This window comes from Brassica rapa, chromosome A09 (assembly GCF_000309985.2).
Source record: "Brassica rapa cultivar Chiifu-401-42 chromosome A09, CAAS_Brap_v3.01, whole genome shotgun sequence".
NCBI lineage: Eukaryota > Viridiplantae > Streptophyta > Magnoliopsida > Brassicales > Brassicaceae > Brassica > Brassica rapa.
The window spans coordinates 16,047,637-16,065,848 of NC_024803.2; the positions used below are offsets into that span (position 1 = coordinate 16,047,637).

At 36.5% G+C, this 18,212-nt stretch overlaps 4 protein-coding genes across 4 annotated transcripts; 1 reads left to right on the forward strand and 3 right to left on the reverse strand.

Moving 5' to 3' along the window:
• The first annotated feature begins 731 nt into the window (after nt 1-731).
• On the forward strand, nt 732-2,122 carry LOC103839409. Its single transcript, XM_009115911.3, has one exon. It carries the CDS (start codon nt 912-914, stop codon nt 1,902-1,904), a length of 993 nt encoding a protein of 330 aa, XP_009114159.1. The 5' UTR covers nt 732-911; the 3' UTR covers nt 1,905-2,122.
• LOC103839408 (beta-1,2-xylosyltransferase XYXT1) lies at nt 1,883-4,736 on the reverse strand. Its single transcript, XM_009115910.3, has 2 exons — nt 4,601-4,736; nt 1,883-4,248 (listed from the first exon to the last, which is right to left on the reverse strand). Exons 1-2 carry the CDS (start codon nt 4,734-4,736, stop codon nt 3,023-3,025), a joined length of 1,362 nt encoding a protein of 453 aa, XP_009114158.1. The 3' UTR covers nt 1,883-3,022.
• Nucleotides 4,737-11,206: 6,470 nt separating this feature from the next.
• On the reverse strand, nt 11,207-13,777 carry LOC117128331. The gene is made up of 3 exons (XM_033280563.1): nt 13,318-13,777; nt 12,767-13,204; nt 11,207-12,647 (listed from the first exon to the last, which is right to left on the reverse strand). Exons 1-3 carry the CDS (start codon nt 13,441-13,443, stop codon nt 12,498-12,500), a joined length of 714 nt encoding a protein of 237 aa, XP_033136454.1. The 5' UTR covers nt 13,444-13,777; the 3' UTR covers nt 11,207-12,497.
• LOC117128328 (protein starmaker-like) lies at nt 13,516-15,219 on the reverse strand. The gene is made up of 4 exons (XM_033280540.1): nt 14,732-15,219; nt 14,250-14,651; nt 14,119-14,166; nt 13,516-14,032 (listed from the first exon to the last, which is right to left on the reverse strand). The coding sequence occupies exons 1-4, from the start codon at nt 15,185-15,187 to the stop codon at nt 13,928-13,930; spliced, it is 1,011 nt and encodes a 336-aa protein (XP_033136431.1). The 5' UTR covers nt 15,188-15,219; the 3' UTR covers nt 13,516-13,927.
• Between the last annotated feature and the right edge of the window lie 2,993 nt (nt 15,220-18,212).

Sequence of the window (18,212 nt, forward strand, 5' to 3'; positions counted from 1 at the left end):
AACTAAACATCCTAAATTTATTCATATGTGATATTTTCCTAACAAAAACAATATATATCTTAACAATAACATTCGTAAGAAAGGACAAATATATTTCTATTAATTATATCTTGATTATTTATCATATATAATCTAGACCATATTATATATATTTGAGTAATTAGTTTTGAAATTAAATAGTATAGTCCAATTCTTTTTAAGATTATTAAATTAATTTTTATATAAAACAAATAAATAATATTTTATTAGTTGTAGCATTTTATGTTTGATTTTTGTAGTAAAAATATGAAACAATAATATATTAAATAAAATACATTTTTGAAATATAATATAAAATAATTTAATTTAGTCACATACAAACATTTCGAGAATCAAAATTTTTAAACAAAAAAATTAATAAAATTTGTATTAATGCATATAAAACTATAATTTAAAATTAAACTATTAATATGCTGTTGCACTTTTAAACAAATAAACAAAATATTAAATTAATATATGATTTGTACAATTAAATCAAAACCAAATTTCAACAAATATTACATTTTCAGAATAATATTATATACAGAGGCCGTTCTAAGCAGGGGGGGCAGCGGGTAGGCGAAATGGAGGTTTGGGCTCATAAAAATTGATAATAAATTTATATCTTTGTAACTTATTTATATTTTAAATATTATTTTAAAAACATAAATATATATCCGCACGGACGTGCGGGTTCAGATCTAAGTATATATATTAACATTTCCTTGGAATCATTTAGAACAAGTCTCTTCCTATTTAGGATTAAAAAAAAACTTGGAGTTTGACCCGACCCGTATCTACCCTATCCATACTAATAATCTTGAAGCAAGAGTCGTAGTCACACTTTAGTTTCTCGACTCTTCTTTCCAACTCCGTGTCTCCCACGCGCTCTAATGGCGACGGCATCTCCTCCTCCTCCTACGGTGAATCTCTGGGTCGTCTTAACGGAATCGAAGCGGATAATAAACGCCCACTCGCGCCACTTCCTCGCTCTCTCCGTCCTCTTCCTTCTCCCCCTCTGCTTCTCCGTCACCGTCTTCCCCTCCGTCTCCCGCCTCATCATCGACCAATCCTCCTCTTCCCACAACAGCGTCTCTCTCCTCCGCGGCTCACTCCCCGACGGCGTCGTCGACCCCAAGACCCTCCTCCTCCTCCTGTTCGCTTACATCGTCGTCGTCACCGTCTTCAACCTCCTAGCCATCGGATCAATCGCGTACAGCGTCTACCAAGGCTTCTACGGCCGACCGGTGAAACTCATCTCCGCCGTCAGATCGAGCTTCGCCTCCTTCCTCCCTCTTCTCGCTACTCTAATCTCTTCCCATCTCATCGTATTCGCCGTTTTCTTGATTCTAGGGTTCGCAGCTTTCTTGTTAGCTCGTTTAGTCGGGCTCGATTACGCTTCGCCCGATCTCTCCACCGTTGTGATGTTCATCTCACTCGCGATCGTAGTCAAACTCTATGTGAAGTGGATCCTCGCCTGGGCCATCGTCGTTGTTGAGTCTTCCTGGGGGTTTACGCCGTTGAAGAGAAGCAAAAGCTTAATCAAAGGGATGGAGAGCGTTTCTCTGTCTATGATCCTCCTCTACGCCGTGGCTCAGTCGTGTTTCGTTTGGATCAGCATCGTCGCTGCTTCCGCTCAGATGGATGATGGCAAGTTGTGGACGAAAGCTTTCTTCGTGTTCCAGATCGTGGTCACCTCTGCGGTTCTAACGGTTTTGATGCTGTATAACGTGGCGGCGACTACGGTGATGTATATGTACTGCAAAGCTGTTCACGGGGAGCTTGCTTGGGAGATTGCGGAGGAGTTTGCGAGAGAGTATGTGAGCTTGCCGTTTGATGATGGTAAAGTTCCTCACTTGGTCTCTGTAGCTTACAGCAATTTCTGATTAATGATGATGATCGTGGAGGTTTTAAAGGTCAGTGTTTGAAAAGTTTGGGGCTTTTTGTATGATAAAGCAAGTTTGTATATTGAATCTTGTTTAGTGTTTGACAAAATTGGACAAGCTTTGTGTTTGTTCTTGACAGTTCTAAGCTTTTGTAATGTGTATGAAGGGGATGATTGTTCTTTAATTTTGTGGCTATTTATGAGTGATTTGTGGTACAATCTACTTAATGTTATAAATGCACCAAACTGATTTGTCATAATCAGGATTTATACGGTACCATCTCCAATGAAAGATTCCATTTTTGTACAAGCATTGTTTTTTTTTTGGTAAACATGTTAAGAGTGTACAAGCATTGTTATTACAATAATAAACTTCATTGTTAATTACAATGATAAACTTCATCCACAATTTAACTAGTATCAGAATAGCCAAAATGTATACACGTAACTGTGCATTTCCTCATGTACAAAATCTTGAATCTTGCTTTTACATTACATTCTAAAGCTTAATTTAACACAAAAGATTCCAACATGGAAGAATATATACCTTCTGAAATTGTAATTTGCCTGAGTTTCCATCCATAGAAACTTGTGATAATTGAGTAACCGTGAAACAAAACAGGTTCATTAGCCCCCAAAATATTAAAACTCAATAAATAACAAAGCTTATGAACACAAGACACATAATGAAACTCATAAATCATGTTAGTCAAGTACTGAATCAAATATGAATTTAGACAATCATTGGACCATCTTAGCTCAGCAGAGGACTACAAATGATTTCAAAACAACAGCTTCATGTTTGGCCAAACGATGCTAAATCTGAATTTCAATTTAGTTTTGGTTCACTTTTATTCAAATCATATTTTGATTTTGCCTTCTTGGGCTGAATCATATTTGTGATTCATTATTAATTTATAAGAATATACGTATATTCATTCAACGTATAATAAACGTAAACGTATAATCAACTCACCATCAAATAATGGATAAATGTATTCATTCAACGTATAATAAACGTAGAACTGACCATCAAATAAATGGATAAATGTATATATAAAAGACATTTTGTACTCAGATATTACAAACCATTACGATAAACATAAACGTATAATCAACTCAACCGTTTAAATCCATAAACAGTTTAGCTTTCTCGTACGCTTTATTCATATGATTCCTAAACCGGTTCACATCTAATCTAACATCTTGTTCTTTTAGATAAACTTTTTTAGTCACACCCCAATCCTTCCTGCTAAAAGCAATAGGATCTTTCAAAACCAAATCATCTCTACTATACTTCTCTACCAAACTACTTTCTTCCACATCAATAGAATACTCCATATACTCCAACTTCATTGCTTTAGCAGGCGATCCGTAACAATTAGCCACCCAACCTACTCCAACGGGAACAACCTGAACGAAAACCGAACCGGGTCTAAGAAACAACAAATGGGTTAATGCTGCACCATGAACCCCGACCATCCCATGACTCGACTTTATAAGTTCATACGCTTCTCTCATGCTCGTCGTTCCCGTTGGTCTAAATGTGATTACCTCGAACCCAACGTTTTCAAGCATCTCTTTGACCTTCTCCTCGTTTAATATCACCCTACCAATGTTGCCATATCGACTGATCAATATGAGACGAGGCTTTTGGATTTTGAAAGTGGGTATATTTGTGTTGAAGGCTTTGTCTAGAAGGTTGTGAAAGTCCTCTAATGATTTTGAATTGGGTAGTCGGGTCGAGTTTATTGCTTTAGGCCCATGTGAGATTAGACCCACGGTAGCTGAAGTGAAACAATGTGTAACAGACGCATTTTCATTCTCGAGTAATATGGGTTTGTGTTTGCTAAACGCACCTAAAACTTCCATGTATTTCGGCATCCACCATTCCCTAGGATTAGCTACCACGAGGATGACATCGCGGTCGGGGTAGATCACATTGGCCGTGATGAAAAGCGGAATGAAACCATCCATGAAATCGTGATAGATGTTTCCGGTGTAACCTCCAGCGCTGAAAACAATAGCCGGCGAATCATGTGTTATGTCACATGATCTGGTTAGGCCCATTGGACCTGAGGTCAGTGTTAGTTCTTGAATTTTGGACATGATCCAGTTATCTGCCTTTCTTGGGTATGGTCTGATCTTCTCAACAATCGGTGCTGATGCGGCAAAAGTGGGGTCCATGAGAGTGATGGTTTGGTTTCTGATGTCGAGATGACATAAGCCGTTGATTGAACAGAGATCGTAGTTAGTGTCGGATCGATCACATATGATTGTTGATGAAGTCGTATCTTGTGGAGGCTTGTCGATTTTTATTGATTCCCATGTTTGTTGAAACATGCCTGCATTACGAAACATTTTTAAAATCAATTATCGTATAATAGCTGAAATTTGTATTTAAAAATTGACATATCGACGGTTCAAATTTATTTTTGGCTAGCACTGCATGGAATAAAAGAGACATTTTATGCTATCAATCATATAGTACCCATTTTATTGATGTTATAAAGTCTGATTTAGCATTTAGATTTAAATCAAATAACCTATTTGTGAGTTAATATAACAAAATAAAGTTACACTTTTTCTCCTTTATTAACAACGTAAACTATTATTATAATTATTTTCTACAATCTTTTTTTTTTTTGAAGATCACAGAATCTTAAAGAAGAAGTGGTTTGATGATATTTTACATACCTTGAGACAAACTTAGCGAAGGAATCAACTTAAGGTCGGACACGGTGGAGAATAGAGCAACAAGATACAAAGCCATAACGATGACCAAGGCAACTGCTGCCACAGAATAGCTTCTCTCTGTCGTTTTCATAACCATGATTCTTTGCAAGGAGAAATATATGTATAGAAATTCGATTGAAGCTTAATATATATAGCCTTTAGCTTTAGGTGTCCTTTAATGGAGCATAAAACAAGAAAAACATTGTATGAAGATTCAGAAAATGCAGACGAGAAAATACATATGTAGGGAAGGCATTCTCTAACAACCACCTTTATTTTAGTGTCAGCCGCTACGTGACTAACAATTTAATTAGTAAAACCTTTAACAAAAATAAACAATTTTATTAATTAATATATACATAAGTTTTAAATAATAAAATGATGATTGCATGGGAAGATTGTAATAGAACATATCTCTAGTTAATTATGTATCTAAATGTAGTGTTCGGTTAGTCGCTTACATGTTTTCTTCATTTGTTGTTTTGATAATCATAAAAAAAAAAAAACTTGGACAGATATTGAAATCAATACTACCAAACTTAATAAAGACATAATTTGTTTCAAGTATTTAAATTTATTTTTTTACTCGATATGTTTGTTTTAATCTTCTACGCAAGATGAGAAAGTTGATTGTTCATTCAAAAAAAAAAAGTTGAATGATGTTATATTTATGGAGGCTCCGTAATATAAAGGGGAATTGCCACTAATACCACTTTCCTAATACCACTTTTCAACTTTACACTTTTCAAATTTACCTTTAAAATTTTAGTGGGTAAAGTACCATTATACCCTTATTTAATCAAACATAAACATAAGTCTTCTCCCACAAGAAATTCTTTGTTTTTGAGGGACTGGGAGACTGGTGGAGCTGGAGTTTTGGATTTAGATTTTCGTGGATCACAATTGTTAATAAAGCAAGTGGCTGATGAAACTGGTTGTATGACTTATCCTTTAATTAATTGGTTTAGAAGGGACGTGTATTATGGATCTACAAAGGCTTTATTTTCTTGTTTTTTAAACACAAAATTCATCAAATGATTACACAAAAGGAAAAAGGGGGATGTACGTGGGATTTAGTTATGAAAGATCATCGTACATGGACACGATTTCTTGTAATGGATACAGTTATCGTGAGTAAGGTTTTTAAAAATTTATTAAAAAATAATATAAGGACTTGGATATGAAAATATTGAGTTGGAATTGTAGAGGAATGGGGAGCAATTATACAATTAGTTATCTGAGGGATATATGGCATAAACATAAACCGGCGTTTCTTTTCTTATCAGAAACAAAACAACAGTTTGATTTTGTTCAGAATTTTCAATTTCATTTTGGGTATAAACACCTACATACGGTGGATCCTATTGGGAGAAGTGGAGGACTGGCTCTTTATTATGATCACGATTCACCGGTGTCTATTATTTATTCAAGTAATAGAATAATAGATATTGAAACCACATATAAAGGAAAAACAATTTTTATTTCTTTTGTATATGGGGACCCCGTTCAGGGTCTTCGAGACCACGTTTGGGAACGTCTTACTCGAATTGGGATAAATAGAGTGGACCCATGGTTTATTATTGGGGATCTAAATGAAATAAGAGGTAATCATGAGAAGGAAGGGGGGGTGTTACGACACACGTCCACTTTTGTCGATTTTAATAATATGATTGACAATTGTGGTTTTTTGGAATTTCCTGCTGTGGGAAATACTATGTCATGGAGTGGGACGAGGAACAAACAAACGGTAAAATGTAGATTAGACCGGGCTTTAGGGAACGTGGAATGGCACACCCTATTCCCGTCCGCATTTGTCGAGTATTTGGGAATGGTAGGCTCGGATCATAGGCCTATTGTGACGAATTTAGATGAGAAACAAGTAAGAACGAGAAGGCAATTTCGGTTTGATAAGAGATGGATTGGTATGGATGGTCTTATGGATTCCATTTCGAGAGGTTGGTCTACAGGAAGGCCAAGTCATAATTCGGGAGTGGTAGATAGAATTATCAACTGTAGACATGAAATTTCGGTTTGGAGGAAAAATAATCCACCATATAGGAAGGAAAAGATTAATTCTCTTCAGAAGGCTTTGGAGGACATTCAGTGTGATAATACCAAGACATATGAGGAGGTGCTAGAAGTTTCTAGGAAGTTAAAAGAAGCTTATAGGGATGAAGAATTATACTGGGAACAAAAAAGTCGAACGACTTGGCATGCAAAAGGGGATAGAAATACAAAATTCTATCACGCCCTAACTAAGCAGAGACGAATACAAAATAAAATTGTGGGTTTGCACAATAGTGGTGGTAATTGGGTAACATCAGAATCTGAGGTAGAAGGTGTTGCGATAGATTACTTTAATGACTTGTTCACAACGACATCACCTTCGGGCTATGAAGATTTTCTAAGTGAGGTGCCTACTTTGATTACAGAGGATCAAAACAGGTCTCTGACCTCTTGGGCATCAGAGGAGGAAGTGAAATCAGCTTTATTCATGATGCATCCTGAAAAAGCTCCAGGACCGGATGGAATGACGGCTTTATTTTTCCAACAATCCTGGTCGATTATTAGATCAGATATCACAAATATGGTTAACGAATTTTTTAGGACTGGATATTTGGAGGAGAGGATGAATATGACCAATATTTGCCTCATCCCAAAGACAGTGCGACCAAGTAGAATGACGGAATTGAGGCCAATTAGTTTATGTAATGTGGGTTATAAGATTATTTCGAAGGTGCTTTGCCAACGGCTGAAGAGGCTACTACCACAATTGGTATCAGAAACACAATCCGCTTTTGTTTCTGGGAGACTGATCTCCGATAATATATTAATTGCTCAGGAGATGTTTCATGGATTAAGAACGAATAATTCATGTAAGGAGAAATTTTTGGCTATAAAAACAGATATGAGCAAAGCATATGATAGGCTTGAATGGCCTTTTATTGAGGCGATGCTATTAAAGTTGGGTTTCGCACAAAGGTGGGTATCTCGGATAATGTCTTGTATTACGTCGGTAAAATATAAAATTGTGATTAATGGTCAACCAAAAGGACATATTATACCAAACCGAGGACTTCGTCAAGGTGATCCGTTATCACCTTATTTGTTTATTTTGTGTACTGAGGCATTAATAGCAAATATACGGAAAAAGGAAGAAAATAAATTATTGACGGGGTTAAAAATCGCGCGTGGTAGTCCGGCAATCACACACTTATTATTTGCGGATGATAGTCTCTTTTTTTGCAAAGCTAATAGGCAAGAATGTGAGACTATCATACAGATTTTGAAAGACTATGAGAGAGCATCGGGGCAACAAATTAACTTTCAGAAGTCTTCCATTCAGTTTGGTCATAAGGTACCGGATGTAGCACGTTTAGAGGTGCAACAGGTTTTGGGCATTACTACAATTGGTGGTATGGGAACATACTTGGGGATTCCCGAAAGTCTTGGTGGCTCTAAAACACAAGTATTTGGTTATCTTAATGAAAGGGTCAATAATAAGGTTAATAATTGGACTATTCGATTCATTACGAAAGGAGGAAAGGAAGTTTTAATTAAAGCAGTAGCATCCCCTATGCCAACTCATGTTATGTCCTGCTTTCGGTTACCAAAAACGGTTACGAAAAAAATTACCAGCACGGTTGCTCATTTTTGGTGGGCTGGTAGTGGTAATAAAAAAGGTATGCATTGGTTTGCATGGGATAAAATGTGCAAAGATAAACCGGACGGTGGTATTGGTTTTAGAGATATTCAAAATTTTAATACGGCATTATTAGCAAAACAACTATGGAGGTTAATCGATAAACCTGATTCTCTTTTTGCAAGAGTTTTTAAAGGAAGATACTATAGAAAATCTGATCCTTTGGATCCAATCAGATCATATTCTCCCTCATATGGGTGGAGAAGTATTACATCAGCTAGATCTCTGGTTAATAAAGGGCTAATCAAAAGAGTGGGAACTGGTTCAAGCATTTCAGTCTGGAATGATCCTTGGATCCCTGCTCCTCGCCCGAGGTCAGCAATACCAAAATGTTCGAATCAATATTTGAATCCATTACTTAAGGTGGAGGATTTAATAAATCCAGTCGATCTCTCTTGGAATCTGGATTTGCTCAAAGTATATATTCACCAGGACGATGTGGATATTATACGGAGTTTAGCTATTAGTCGTAACCCAAAACCAGATTCATATGGATGGCATTTTACGGACCATGGTCGATATACGGTTAAATCAGGTTATCGTACGGATAAATTATTTCCGGATATGGGATCTCATATAGAGTTTTGGGACCAGATATTAAGCCACTGTTGGCTCACTCTTGGAAGCTTCAATGTTCATCAAAGCTGAAACATTTTGTTTGGCAGATACTTTCGGGTAGTCTACCGGTAACCAAGAATCTTCATTCACGAGGGATAAAATGTGATGTGAAATGTCAAATATGTGGTGCAGAGGAAGAATCTATTAATCATGTTCTGTTTGAGTGTCCATTAGCACTACAAACGTGGGCTTTATCTAATATTCCTTCATGCCCAGGTGTCTTTCCCACCCCGTCACTTTTCACAAATATGGACTATCTTTTCTGGCGGTTACCTAAGGAACCAGATTTGAATTATTTTCCATGGATATTGTGGTATATTTGGAAGAATAGAAACGCTAAAGTTTTTAAGAATCAGATAAAAACCCCTTTTGATATTCTTCGAATGGCGAAAATAGAAGGTGTTTTGTGGGCTGAAGCCCAGACAAAGGAACCTATAAACCGTGAATCTCTACATATTGCAGAGACCCATTTTCCATATGGAGTTAACAAGTGTTATATAGATGGAGCATGGAAGGAACATGATCTTTATACAGGGCAGGGATGGGTCTACAGAAAAGATGGATCAAATGATACTATGATGGGTGCAATGTCTATTCGCAGGAGTCTATCACCTTTACATGCTGAATGTGAAGCGTTGATATGGGCGATGGAGTGCATGAAGACCCTACAAATCTCAGAGGTGGTGTTTGCAACAGACTGTTCTCAATTGGTGAAGATGGTGTCAACACCAACAGAATGGCCGGCGTTCACTACACACATGGAGGAGTTTCTGCGATGTAAGGAATTCTTTCTCAACTTTACTATCCAGCATATACCAAGGGCGCAAAATACTCTGGCGGACAAGCTGGCACGAGGTGCTAGAACTTCGCCATCTGCTATGGTTTATGTTGACTCAGTTCCTCCGAGGTGGCTCTCGGATCAGGAATCTTCTTAGTTTCTTAGCCTTTTGTCGTAAAAAAAAAAAAAAAATTGAAAATTCAAAAACCCCTAATCGAGAGATTGATTCCGGCGATCGAGAGATCGATTCCGGCGAGAGAGAGATTCCGACGAGAGATCGATTCCGGCGAGAGATATCGATTCCGGCGAGAGAGATCGATTCCTTCGAGAGAGATCGATTCCGGCGAGAGAGATCGATTCCGGCGAGAGAGATTCGATCCGTCGAGAGAGTTTCGACGACTTCAGCCATTTTCACCGGCGAGATTTGATTATTCAGACGACATTGACGTCCGACGAGATTTGGCGAAGACTACAAGCTCAAACGAATCAATCTCTCTTCTAGAACGTAACAAAGTGATTTTCGTCTATTTTCTGTAATTTTTGCTTGGTTTCTCAAAATCGATCGGTTTCTGGGAAGGAGACGAATTTTTCTCATGAAGTTTTCGAATCTCAGATTTATAAAACCTTATAAATTTTTAGCTATGAGGAATATAGTTTTATGTATTTTTCTTATTGATATATCTTGTTGATCATTCCTTCTCTAATACCCATGTTCTTTATAATCAGGTTATGGTGTTCGAAATTTGTTCTATATGTGGAGAATGGAAACTAATAAATGGAATTCACTGGGATTTCATAGTGGATGATCAACGAGGATCCTCTCTTAGTATGATTCATGAAGATATCAGCTACAATGATTTGATTGTGGCTGTTTTAGAAGATTTTGGAATTGATGGCAACAGAAACAGTGTAAATCTTAGCTATGCCTCACCTTCAAAATTAAACTTTGGTACAAAAGAGCTTCCTCCAGCATTTATTAGGAATGATCGTCAAGTAACATCTTATCTGAGCAAACTTAAGGAGAATGGAGACCTTCATCTATGTGTAACCATTAAGGTAACTGCATGAAACTCTTTTGCTAACTTGTTTGTTTATTAGAGTTATCATTTATTTTATAAGGTAGTATGTAGTAGTAGTGATTTGCTCATTGCTTGAAGAAGTTTGCCATAGCAGTATCTATTACAACTTTTACATTTATAAGACCTTATAATAATAGTTGTGCATTTTGCAGGATCATTACCACATATATTTTAACTATTAGCTTTTATGTTTTTTTTTTTAATGTTTCAGAGAAGAACTCAATTATCACCAATGATTATGTCAAATATGATCCAGCCACGGGGTGGAAATAGTAATCATGATTTGCCTATTGCTGGAACTAGTAATCCGCGTGAGGTATTTATTACAACTCTTATTTTTATAAGGCCTTGTAAATGATTATATATTTAGCTTTATCTTTTTATGTTTCATTACAATATTCATTACTAGCTTTATGTTTTTATGTTTCAGAGAGGAACACAAAAATCACCATTGATTATGTCAAACATGATTCAGACACAAGATGAAATTTCTAGTACTCATGATTCGCCTATTGCTGGAAGTAGTAATGTATTTGAGGTACTTTTCAAAACTCTTACCTTAACATTCATAATTATAATGTCTTATAAAGGTAATAAATACATGTTTAGTTTTCTAGAGAGGAACAAAAACACACGCGGAGACTGAATGGAACAGCATTCAGAGAGTTGACGAAGTCTCTGGTATACAACATACTCGTATTAGCGACAGTCTTATTTCTCGTTCAAGTGGTCTTGTTAGCAATAAGGTACATATAACTTTTTCCTCTGTCAAATATAAATATATGAGAGTTTAATCAATGTCTTATAATGGGTTATAAATTCTATTTTTAATGTATATGTTTCATGTTTTTATCTTAGAGAGGATTGGACTCGATTGGACTTGCTGTATATGGGTCTGGAAAGTCAAAATTGCCATCTTTCTCCAGTATACGTGGTAGAGAAAGCATGGGAGAAGATATCTTGTCTCCCAGTTGTGGTGATGATGATGATTTGTTCTGCGGGAAGTTTTTCAAGGATAAAAAGGAAATGAGCACAAAGTTGAGGTTGCATGCAGTTAGTAAAAGCTTTGAGTTCCACACAGAATATTCAGACAAAACACGTTATGTTCTTAGTTGTGTGGATGAAAGATGCAGTTGGAGTTTTCGTGCAAAATCAGTTAAAGGATCTCAGAGTTTTTTTGTTCGTCATTATGTATCTAAACATACTTGTGACACTTCTCTGAGAACTGTTAGTCATCGGCAAGCTACTGCAAAATTGTTGGGAACTATGGTCAGCAATCATTATGAAGGAGGAAAGATTGGGCTGAAACCTAAACAGATCATGGAAAAAGCTAGAAATGATCATGGTGTTGTGATTACATATTCAAAGGCTTGGAGGTCTCAAGAGCACGGCCAAGATATAGCTAGGGGTACTCCTGATGACAGTTATGAAGCTTTGCCCAGTTGGTTTCACATGATAAAAGAAAAGAATCCAGGTTCTGTGACTTTTATCGAAGTTGATGCTGTTGGGAAATTCAAATACGCATTTTTGTCGCTTGGTCCATCTATCAGAGGGTTTAAGTTGATGAGGAAGGTACTTTCTGTTGATGGTGCCCATCTGTTGATGAAGCATAAAACAGATAGTTGTTCACACATAACTATAAGCAAGCTATAAAGTTTTTGTTCATTCCCACATTAGTATTCATTGTAATTCCGAGAAGATATCAACCGCCAACTTTTCTCGGATGATTGCAATTTTTTCTTCACTCAGCTTTGTCAAATCCACTATACGCATTGCATGACACTCTATCAGCTTCAATGCATAAACTCCACTGTCTTCTATTTTAAGAACCTTAAACAAATATGTTTTAGTAATATATTAGCAGATAAATTATAATATAAGTTATTTGATCTGAAGAACCTGGATACAAATCTACCATAAAGATTTATAAGCTGTTATAAAGATGTTACCTGTGGGAAACCTTCAGATACAATTTTTATCGAGAACTTGCTTGTATCCATGCTGACATCTTTGAAGAAGTAGCGAATCATGAATGGGAGAGCCATCGCATATGCATTAACGTAAGGGACCAAACTCGCATCTGTGAACTTCATTGCTGCACAATTGAATGCTGTGATATTTCTCTTCTCCAAGTTGATTACAACTCCAAGCCAATACTTCTCTGCTACTGCAATGGCCGAATAGAGGAAGTTGATATTCTTCTCTATGTTGTACTTGTCAAAGCCTGCTCCAAATTGGAAACCTTTCTTGTCATCTAAAAACTCATTATAAAACTCATCTATTTCTTCAAGAAACTTCACTCCAACAACTAAGGCAGTTTTGTTCAGAAACAAATCTGGATTGTTTATCTGTCTCAGTTTCAGCAACTCAAAACCTGCTTCAATATGCTGAAACAAAAAAAAAAACAAATACTCAGAATAGCGATCATATAGTTTTATAAAGAAGATTAATATAAATTTATAAGGGATTATAAAGAATTTTTGTTCACATATAGTCTAACCGTTTTTGAAAGTTTTTTTCCCGGAGTTTCAATATCCGAAAACCACTTTGCGTTTACTATCTCTTGATTGATTCTCAGCTTCCTACATTGGACACTCATACTTTTTATGTAGATATCTAGTTTCATGAAATATATAGCTTCTTATAAAATAAAACTTACTTTCTTTTGTTTGACATTTTCCATTCTCTCATTTTTTTCTTTTCTTGTTTTATCAACTGGCTCAAAGGGATGAAGAATCGGATGTTTCTTCCTTGCTCCTGTAAACGGTGGTTGTGTATGAATGGATGGTATTTGACCTCTTTCACTTCTTCTTAGCGGAACATTATCTGTATCAGCTTTAAACTTCTTTTGAAGTGGAGGCTCAACATCTTCGTTTACCTACAGAACAAAAAAAATAGTCCCCTTTTTACAAAGGATTATTAAGTCTATAAAATAAATCAATACTCATAAAATTTGGAAAACAAATCTGGCTGTGTTGTTGTACCAATCTCTTTTTATATTCATTAGAGGTTGGAAAACATGAATCTCATAAACATCTCTCATAAGAACCTGATTCATGCAAATCGTTTTTATATAATTGTTTAAGAGACCTTAACGATCATGAAATAGTTTATAAAGCTTTATAAAATACCTCATTTGTATCCTTTCCACTATGACTTTCTTGGGAAAGGAGATCAAACTTAGGAGACGTAAATGTTGGATTAGGCGATGAAACCTTCAGACAAAATATTTGAAAATTAGATGTTTATGCTATATACATTAAACTTTTACAAGGCCTTATAAAATATATTAATTTTGTACCCTTGTATCAAAGTTTGGAGTATTGAATGTTGGAGTAGGCGACGTAACCTACAAAAGAAATAAGAAATTCAATTTGCCTATCACTAAATCAAAAAATTTATAAACCTTTATATCCTGTTTTAGATTCATACCTGCGACGTTTGTTTCAAGCAACTTTCTGATTCAAGTTTTTCTGTGTCTTCGTCTTGAGTGATTTTTTGTGTAGTCTCAATTTTCCCAAGAATATTCTCTTCTTCCCTTTGATGCTCTGTACCAGATTTTGCTTCTTCATCACATATCTCTTTTTCATTTTCATCATCCAGTGCACTTCTTCCATCGCCAGGGTTTGCTTCTTCAGCAATTGTATCTTCAGAGTTTGCTTCTTCAGCAATTGTATCTTCTTCATTTTCATCATCTGGTGCATTTTTTTTATCATCAGAGTTTGCTTCTTCATTAATTGTATCTTCTTCATTTTGATAATCTTGTGCACTTCTTCTATCACCAGAACTAGCTCCATTTTCACAATCTTCTTTGTTTGGTGAACTGTCGTTAAACTTCAAAAAAACAAGTGAAATCATTAGAGAGGAATAACACGCGAAATTTGATAAGTAATTGGTAAAATTGAATTGGTTACCTTAACTCCTAAAACATTCTGGATCATTACTACTCGCTTATCCAAATCACGAACCATTTGGATTAGCTTATCAAGTTTCTCGCTGTTAGACATGGAATGATTTTTATCTTTTCTTTGCTCCTTATCCTTTTGATACTCTTCATCTTTATTTTCCTCTTCATCTGTCTTTTCCTCTTCATCTTTCTTTTCCTCTTCATCTTCATTATTGTTCAGATCTTCACCATGCTCTGCATCTTCGTCTTTTGTCTTGCGTTGTTGACCTATATCTTCTGTTGCAACAAACATATCCACAAAACCTTTCTCCCAATCGCTTCTCCTCATTTTGTATCCTTGTTGAACTAGTTTCACAACACTGTGAAAGTCAGCATCGTCACTATGTGTTGCCCTCACCAAATGTTTGTATTCCTCAGCCAATCCAATCACTGCTAACCTCAACCTGTAGAATAAATAAAACATATCTATGTAAACCTCTTATATATTAATTTATATAGTCCTTATAAAAGTACATTTATAATCTTGTATAAACACATGTCAAATTTACAATCCTACAAGACACCGATTTGTGGACCTTTTCAAGGAGTCCCTAGAAATCCACTTTTCAAACAATACAATACGAATATATTTATATACGCTTATAAAAACTCACATTGTTTATCTTCTCCAGCTCTAACACTTCAGCTATTGTCGGAGTTCTTGTTGAGTCCCAATGTAGACACAACGGATCAGAAGAAGAGGGTGTCTCGCATGGCTTTCCCAAAGATTTACCAAGCACATTCACTGATGACATTGCCCACAGATTTATGGCTAGCGCAAAACCACTCACTTCATAACTATCTCCTGTCCAGGAACTTGTACTCAAACTTTTTACACTTCTCATCAAGATTCTATAAGCAGTTTTACCCCAAGCAATCTTGGGTGAGCGATAGTTCATATAACGCTGCAACCTGTCTCTCGGGATTTTAGAACTCGGGTTTTCTGCCATAATTACCGCTTCTGTGAGTATTGCTGTTCCAAGGGATAATCTTTCTAGTGTTGGCATGCTTCGTGCTTTCTTTTTAAACATTTCATATAACGTTCTCACCGTAAACTTTTCAATCTTGCCCAGCATCCAAATGTATGGCTTCTTCATTATTTTGAACAGCGGCTCTGTTATTGTCTGATCTTCCTCACAACGTAAGCTTGTTGTCAGATGAAATTCCCTTAGTGAAAACCTCATAGGCTGGTCCGAGAAAGTAAACCAGAGATCCTCTCCTTGCGTCAATACTCTTCGCTGCATTAGAAAATGGAACAACTCTTCTGAAAATTGAACCCTATTCCTTTTAACCAACTCCAAAATGCTCCCAATGTGAGAGTTCTCTATGAAAGAAAACTCTTCTTTTTCTAATATATCTTCCACCTTCTCGATATAATCAATCTTTGAGTGATGGATTATCGCTTTGGGATTATCTGGTGTTTCTACAGCTTCATAAACCCTCCCAGGCAATTTCAAGGTTGTGCAAAACTCGTTGCTATCCAACTGCAATACAAGACAACACTTCTTGAGTTCACGCATTTTATAATTACTTGAAACCCACATTTATAAAGGCTTATAATTTTTCAAAAAAACTCAATGTTCACTATCGATACTATTTCTCTTAGATCTAACTAGAAACATGACAATCCTCAACCAATGTTCTTCTATTTTCTTATAACAGAAATAACAAATTCAAAAAATGACTTGAAACAAACAATAATTTAGGTACTTACTTGTAGAGAATCGTGAAGATAAGAATCATGAATAGGAGAATCGTGAAGAGGAGAATCGTGTATAGAAGAATCGTGTAGAGGAGAATCGTGAGGAGTAGACGACATTTTTTGAGATGAAATTTTGAATCGTATAGTCTGATTGTTATTCGTCGTCACCGGATGCTCTTTCCAGAGAGACGGCGTGACTAGTGAGAGAGAAGACCTTTTGTCGTCGCCGTTGCTAGAATCGCCGTCGTAGCTCTGTAATCTCGTCGCCGTCGACGGCGAGCTAGAGAGATTCGAGAGAGAAGGTTAAAATTGCGAGGGTTATTATTGTCTTTCGGCTACTAAACAATTAGGTATTTGTGAAAATGTCCTCCTCCTGAGTGTAAATTTGAAAAGGGGTACTCAACAAAGTGTAAATGTATAATTTTCCCTAATATAAATGACACGTAAATTACAAGTAAACAATAGTTACGGCTTTTTAGCAAAAAAAAAAAAAAAAAAAACAATAGTTACGGCTTACATAAAGCTAGGCGTTTTTTTATAGTAAAAATGTTAAAATTTATTTACCATTTTAAAAGTTTTGACAGAACATCATAGCAAATAGAAATAGATATTTTTTGGTAAAAATGTTAAAATTTATTTACTATTTTAAAAGTTTTGACAGAACATCATAGTAAGTAGAAATAGATATACCGTAATAAACTAAGAACGACAACATCAAATAGACTGAAACACTGAGAAGTCTAACCACGCAAGACATCAACCACGGAGGCACGACTGAAGGGAGAGGAAGCAAGAGACACCAATTGCAGTCGTTGGATCGAACCGGTAGATTTGGCCAATTCCTGGTGCCCGCTTCAAAAAAAATAAGCAATTAATCCAGACAAACCTCCAAACCGGAGAAACCACTGCCGCAAAGACACCATCACCAAGGTCAGACCACGCTAATGCATTTATTGGGTAAAGAGATGAACATATTGCCACCTCTCAACATCGACCATTGGGACACATAGAACTCATTAAGAGGCGGATGCACCCTCAGGCATCAACACACATTGCCACAGAAATCCATTCCACTCAGTTAACAAGACCGAAGAAAGGAAACTCCTCACACCCACCTACTGAGGAGAACCATCAAAAGGATCTCACAAAGAGGAAAGAAGTCCAGTTGTGTGAAGCTCGGTGTTTTACATAAAAGGGAAGTGGTTCCATGGTTGTTTGATCAAGACTGGCATAGAGTTGAACTCATGCTTGGTGACATCTCTTATGTACGTATGTCAAGTGTGGTGATACAAGTAATGCACGTCAATCGGGCCTCGTGGTCTGGTGGTAAAGGAACCTCGGCTGAGGTGGCCGCCATCACGAGTTCCGCCATCACGAGTTTGAACCCCGGCCACAACGGATTTAATAGGTCTGGGCATTCGGGGTCCCAATCGGGTTTCAGTTTTATCCAATCGGGTTTTGGTTTTTCGGGTTTATCAAAATCAGCCCCATTCGGATTATATGAAAGTTTGGTTCGGGACCGGTTTGGGTTCTATCGGATTCGGGTCGGGGTTAGTAAATCTTCAAAGAACCGGTACAACCCAATATACTTTTGGGTTCGGGTCCCAATCGGTTTTTTGGTTTAAAAGTACCTGATTTTTACCTATTTTATAACCAAAACATGAGTAAAATCGGTTCTTCAGTTTTAAAATACCTGATTTGTACCTATTTTGTGACCAAAACTTAAGTAAAATCGATTAAAAAATAA

What these genes read in the sequence shown, in the direction of transcription:
- LOC103839409 (XM_009115911.3), top strand. Translation starts at nt 912, where the DNA reads ATGGCGACGGCATCTCCTCCTCCTCCTACGGTGAATCTCTGGGTCGTC.
- LOC117128328 (XM_033280540.1), bottom strand. Translation starts at nt 15,187, where the DNA reads ATGTTTTATTTATTCTACAGGTTGAGGTTAGCAGTGATTGGATTGGCT. An exon ending in AGAATGTTTTAGGAGTTAAG is followed by an intron (nt 14,652 to 14,731) that starts GTAACCAATTCA and finishes GTTTTTTTGAAG; the next exon opens with TTTAACGACAGTTCACCAAA. An exon ending in CTCCAAACTTTGATACAAGG is followed by an intron (nt 14,033 to 14,118) that starts GTACAAAATTAA and finishes TTTTGTCTGAAG; the next exon opens with GTTTCATCGCCTAATCCAAC.
- LOC117128331 (XM_033280563.1), bottom strand. Translation starts at nt 13,443, where the DNA reads ATGAAACTAGATATCTACATAAAAAGTATGAGTGTCCAATGTAGGAAG. An exon ending in GAAAAAAACTTTCAAAAACG is followed by an intron (nt 13,205 to 13,317) that starts GTTAGACTATAT and finishes TTTTTGTTTCAG; the next exon opens with CATATTGAAGCAGGTTTTGA. An exon ending in TATCTGAAGGTTTCCCACAG is followed by an intron (nt 12,648 to 12,766) that starts GTAACATCTTTA and finishes TATTTGTTTAAG; the next exon opens with GTTCTTAAAATAGAAGACAG.
- LOC103839408 (XM_009115910.3), bottom strand. Translation starts at nt 4,736, where the DNA reads ATGGTTATGAAAACGACAGAGAGAAGCTATTCTGTGGCAGCAGTTGCC. An exon ending in TTCGCTAAGTTTGTCTCAAG is followed by an intron (nt 4,249 to 4,600) that starts GTATGTAAAATA and finishes TTCGTAATGCAG; the next exon opens with GCATGTTTCAACAAACATGG.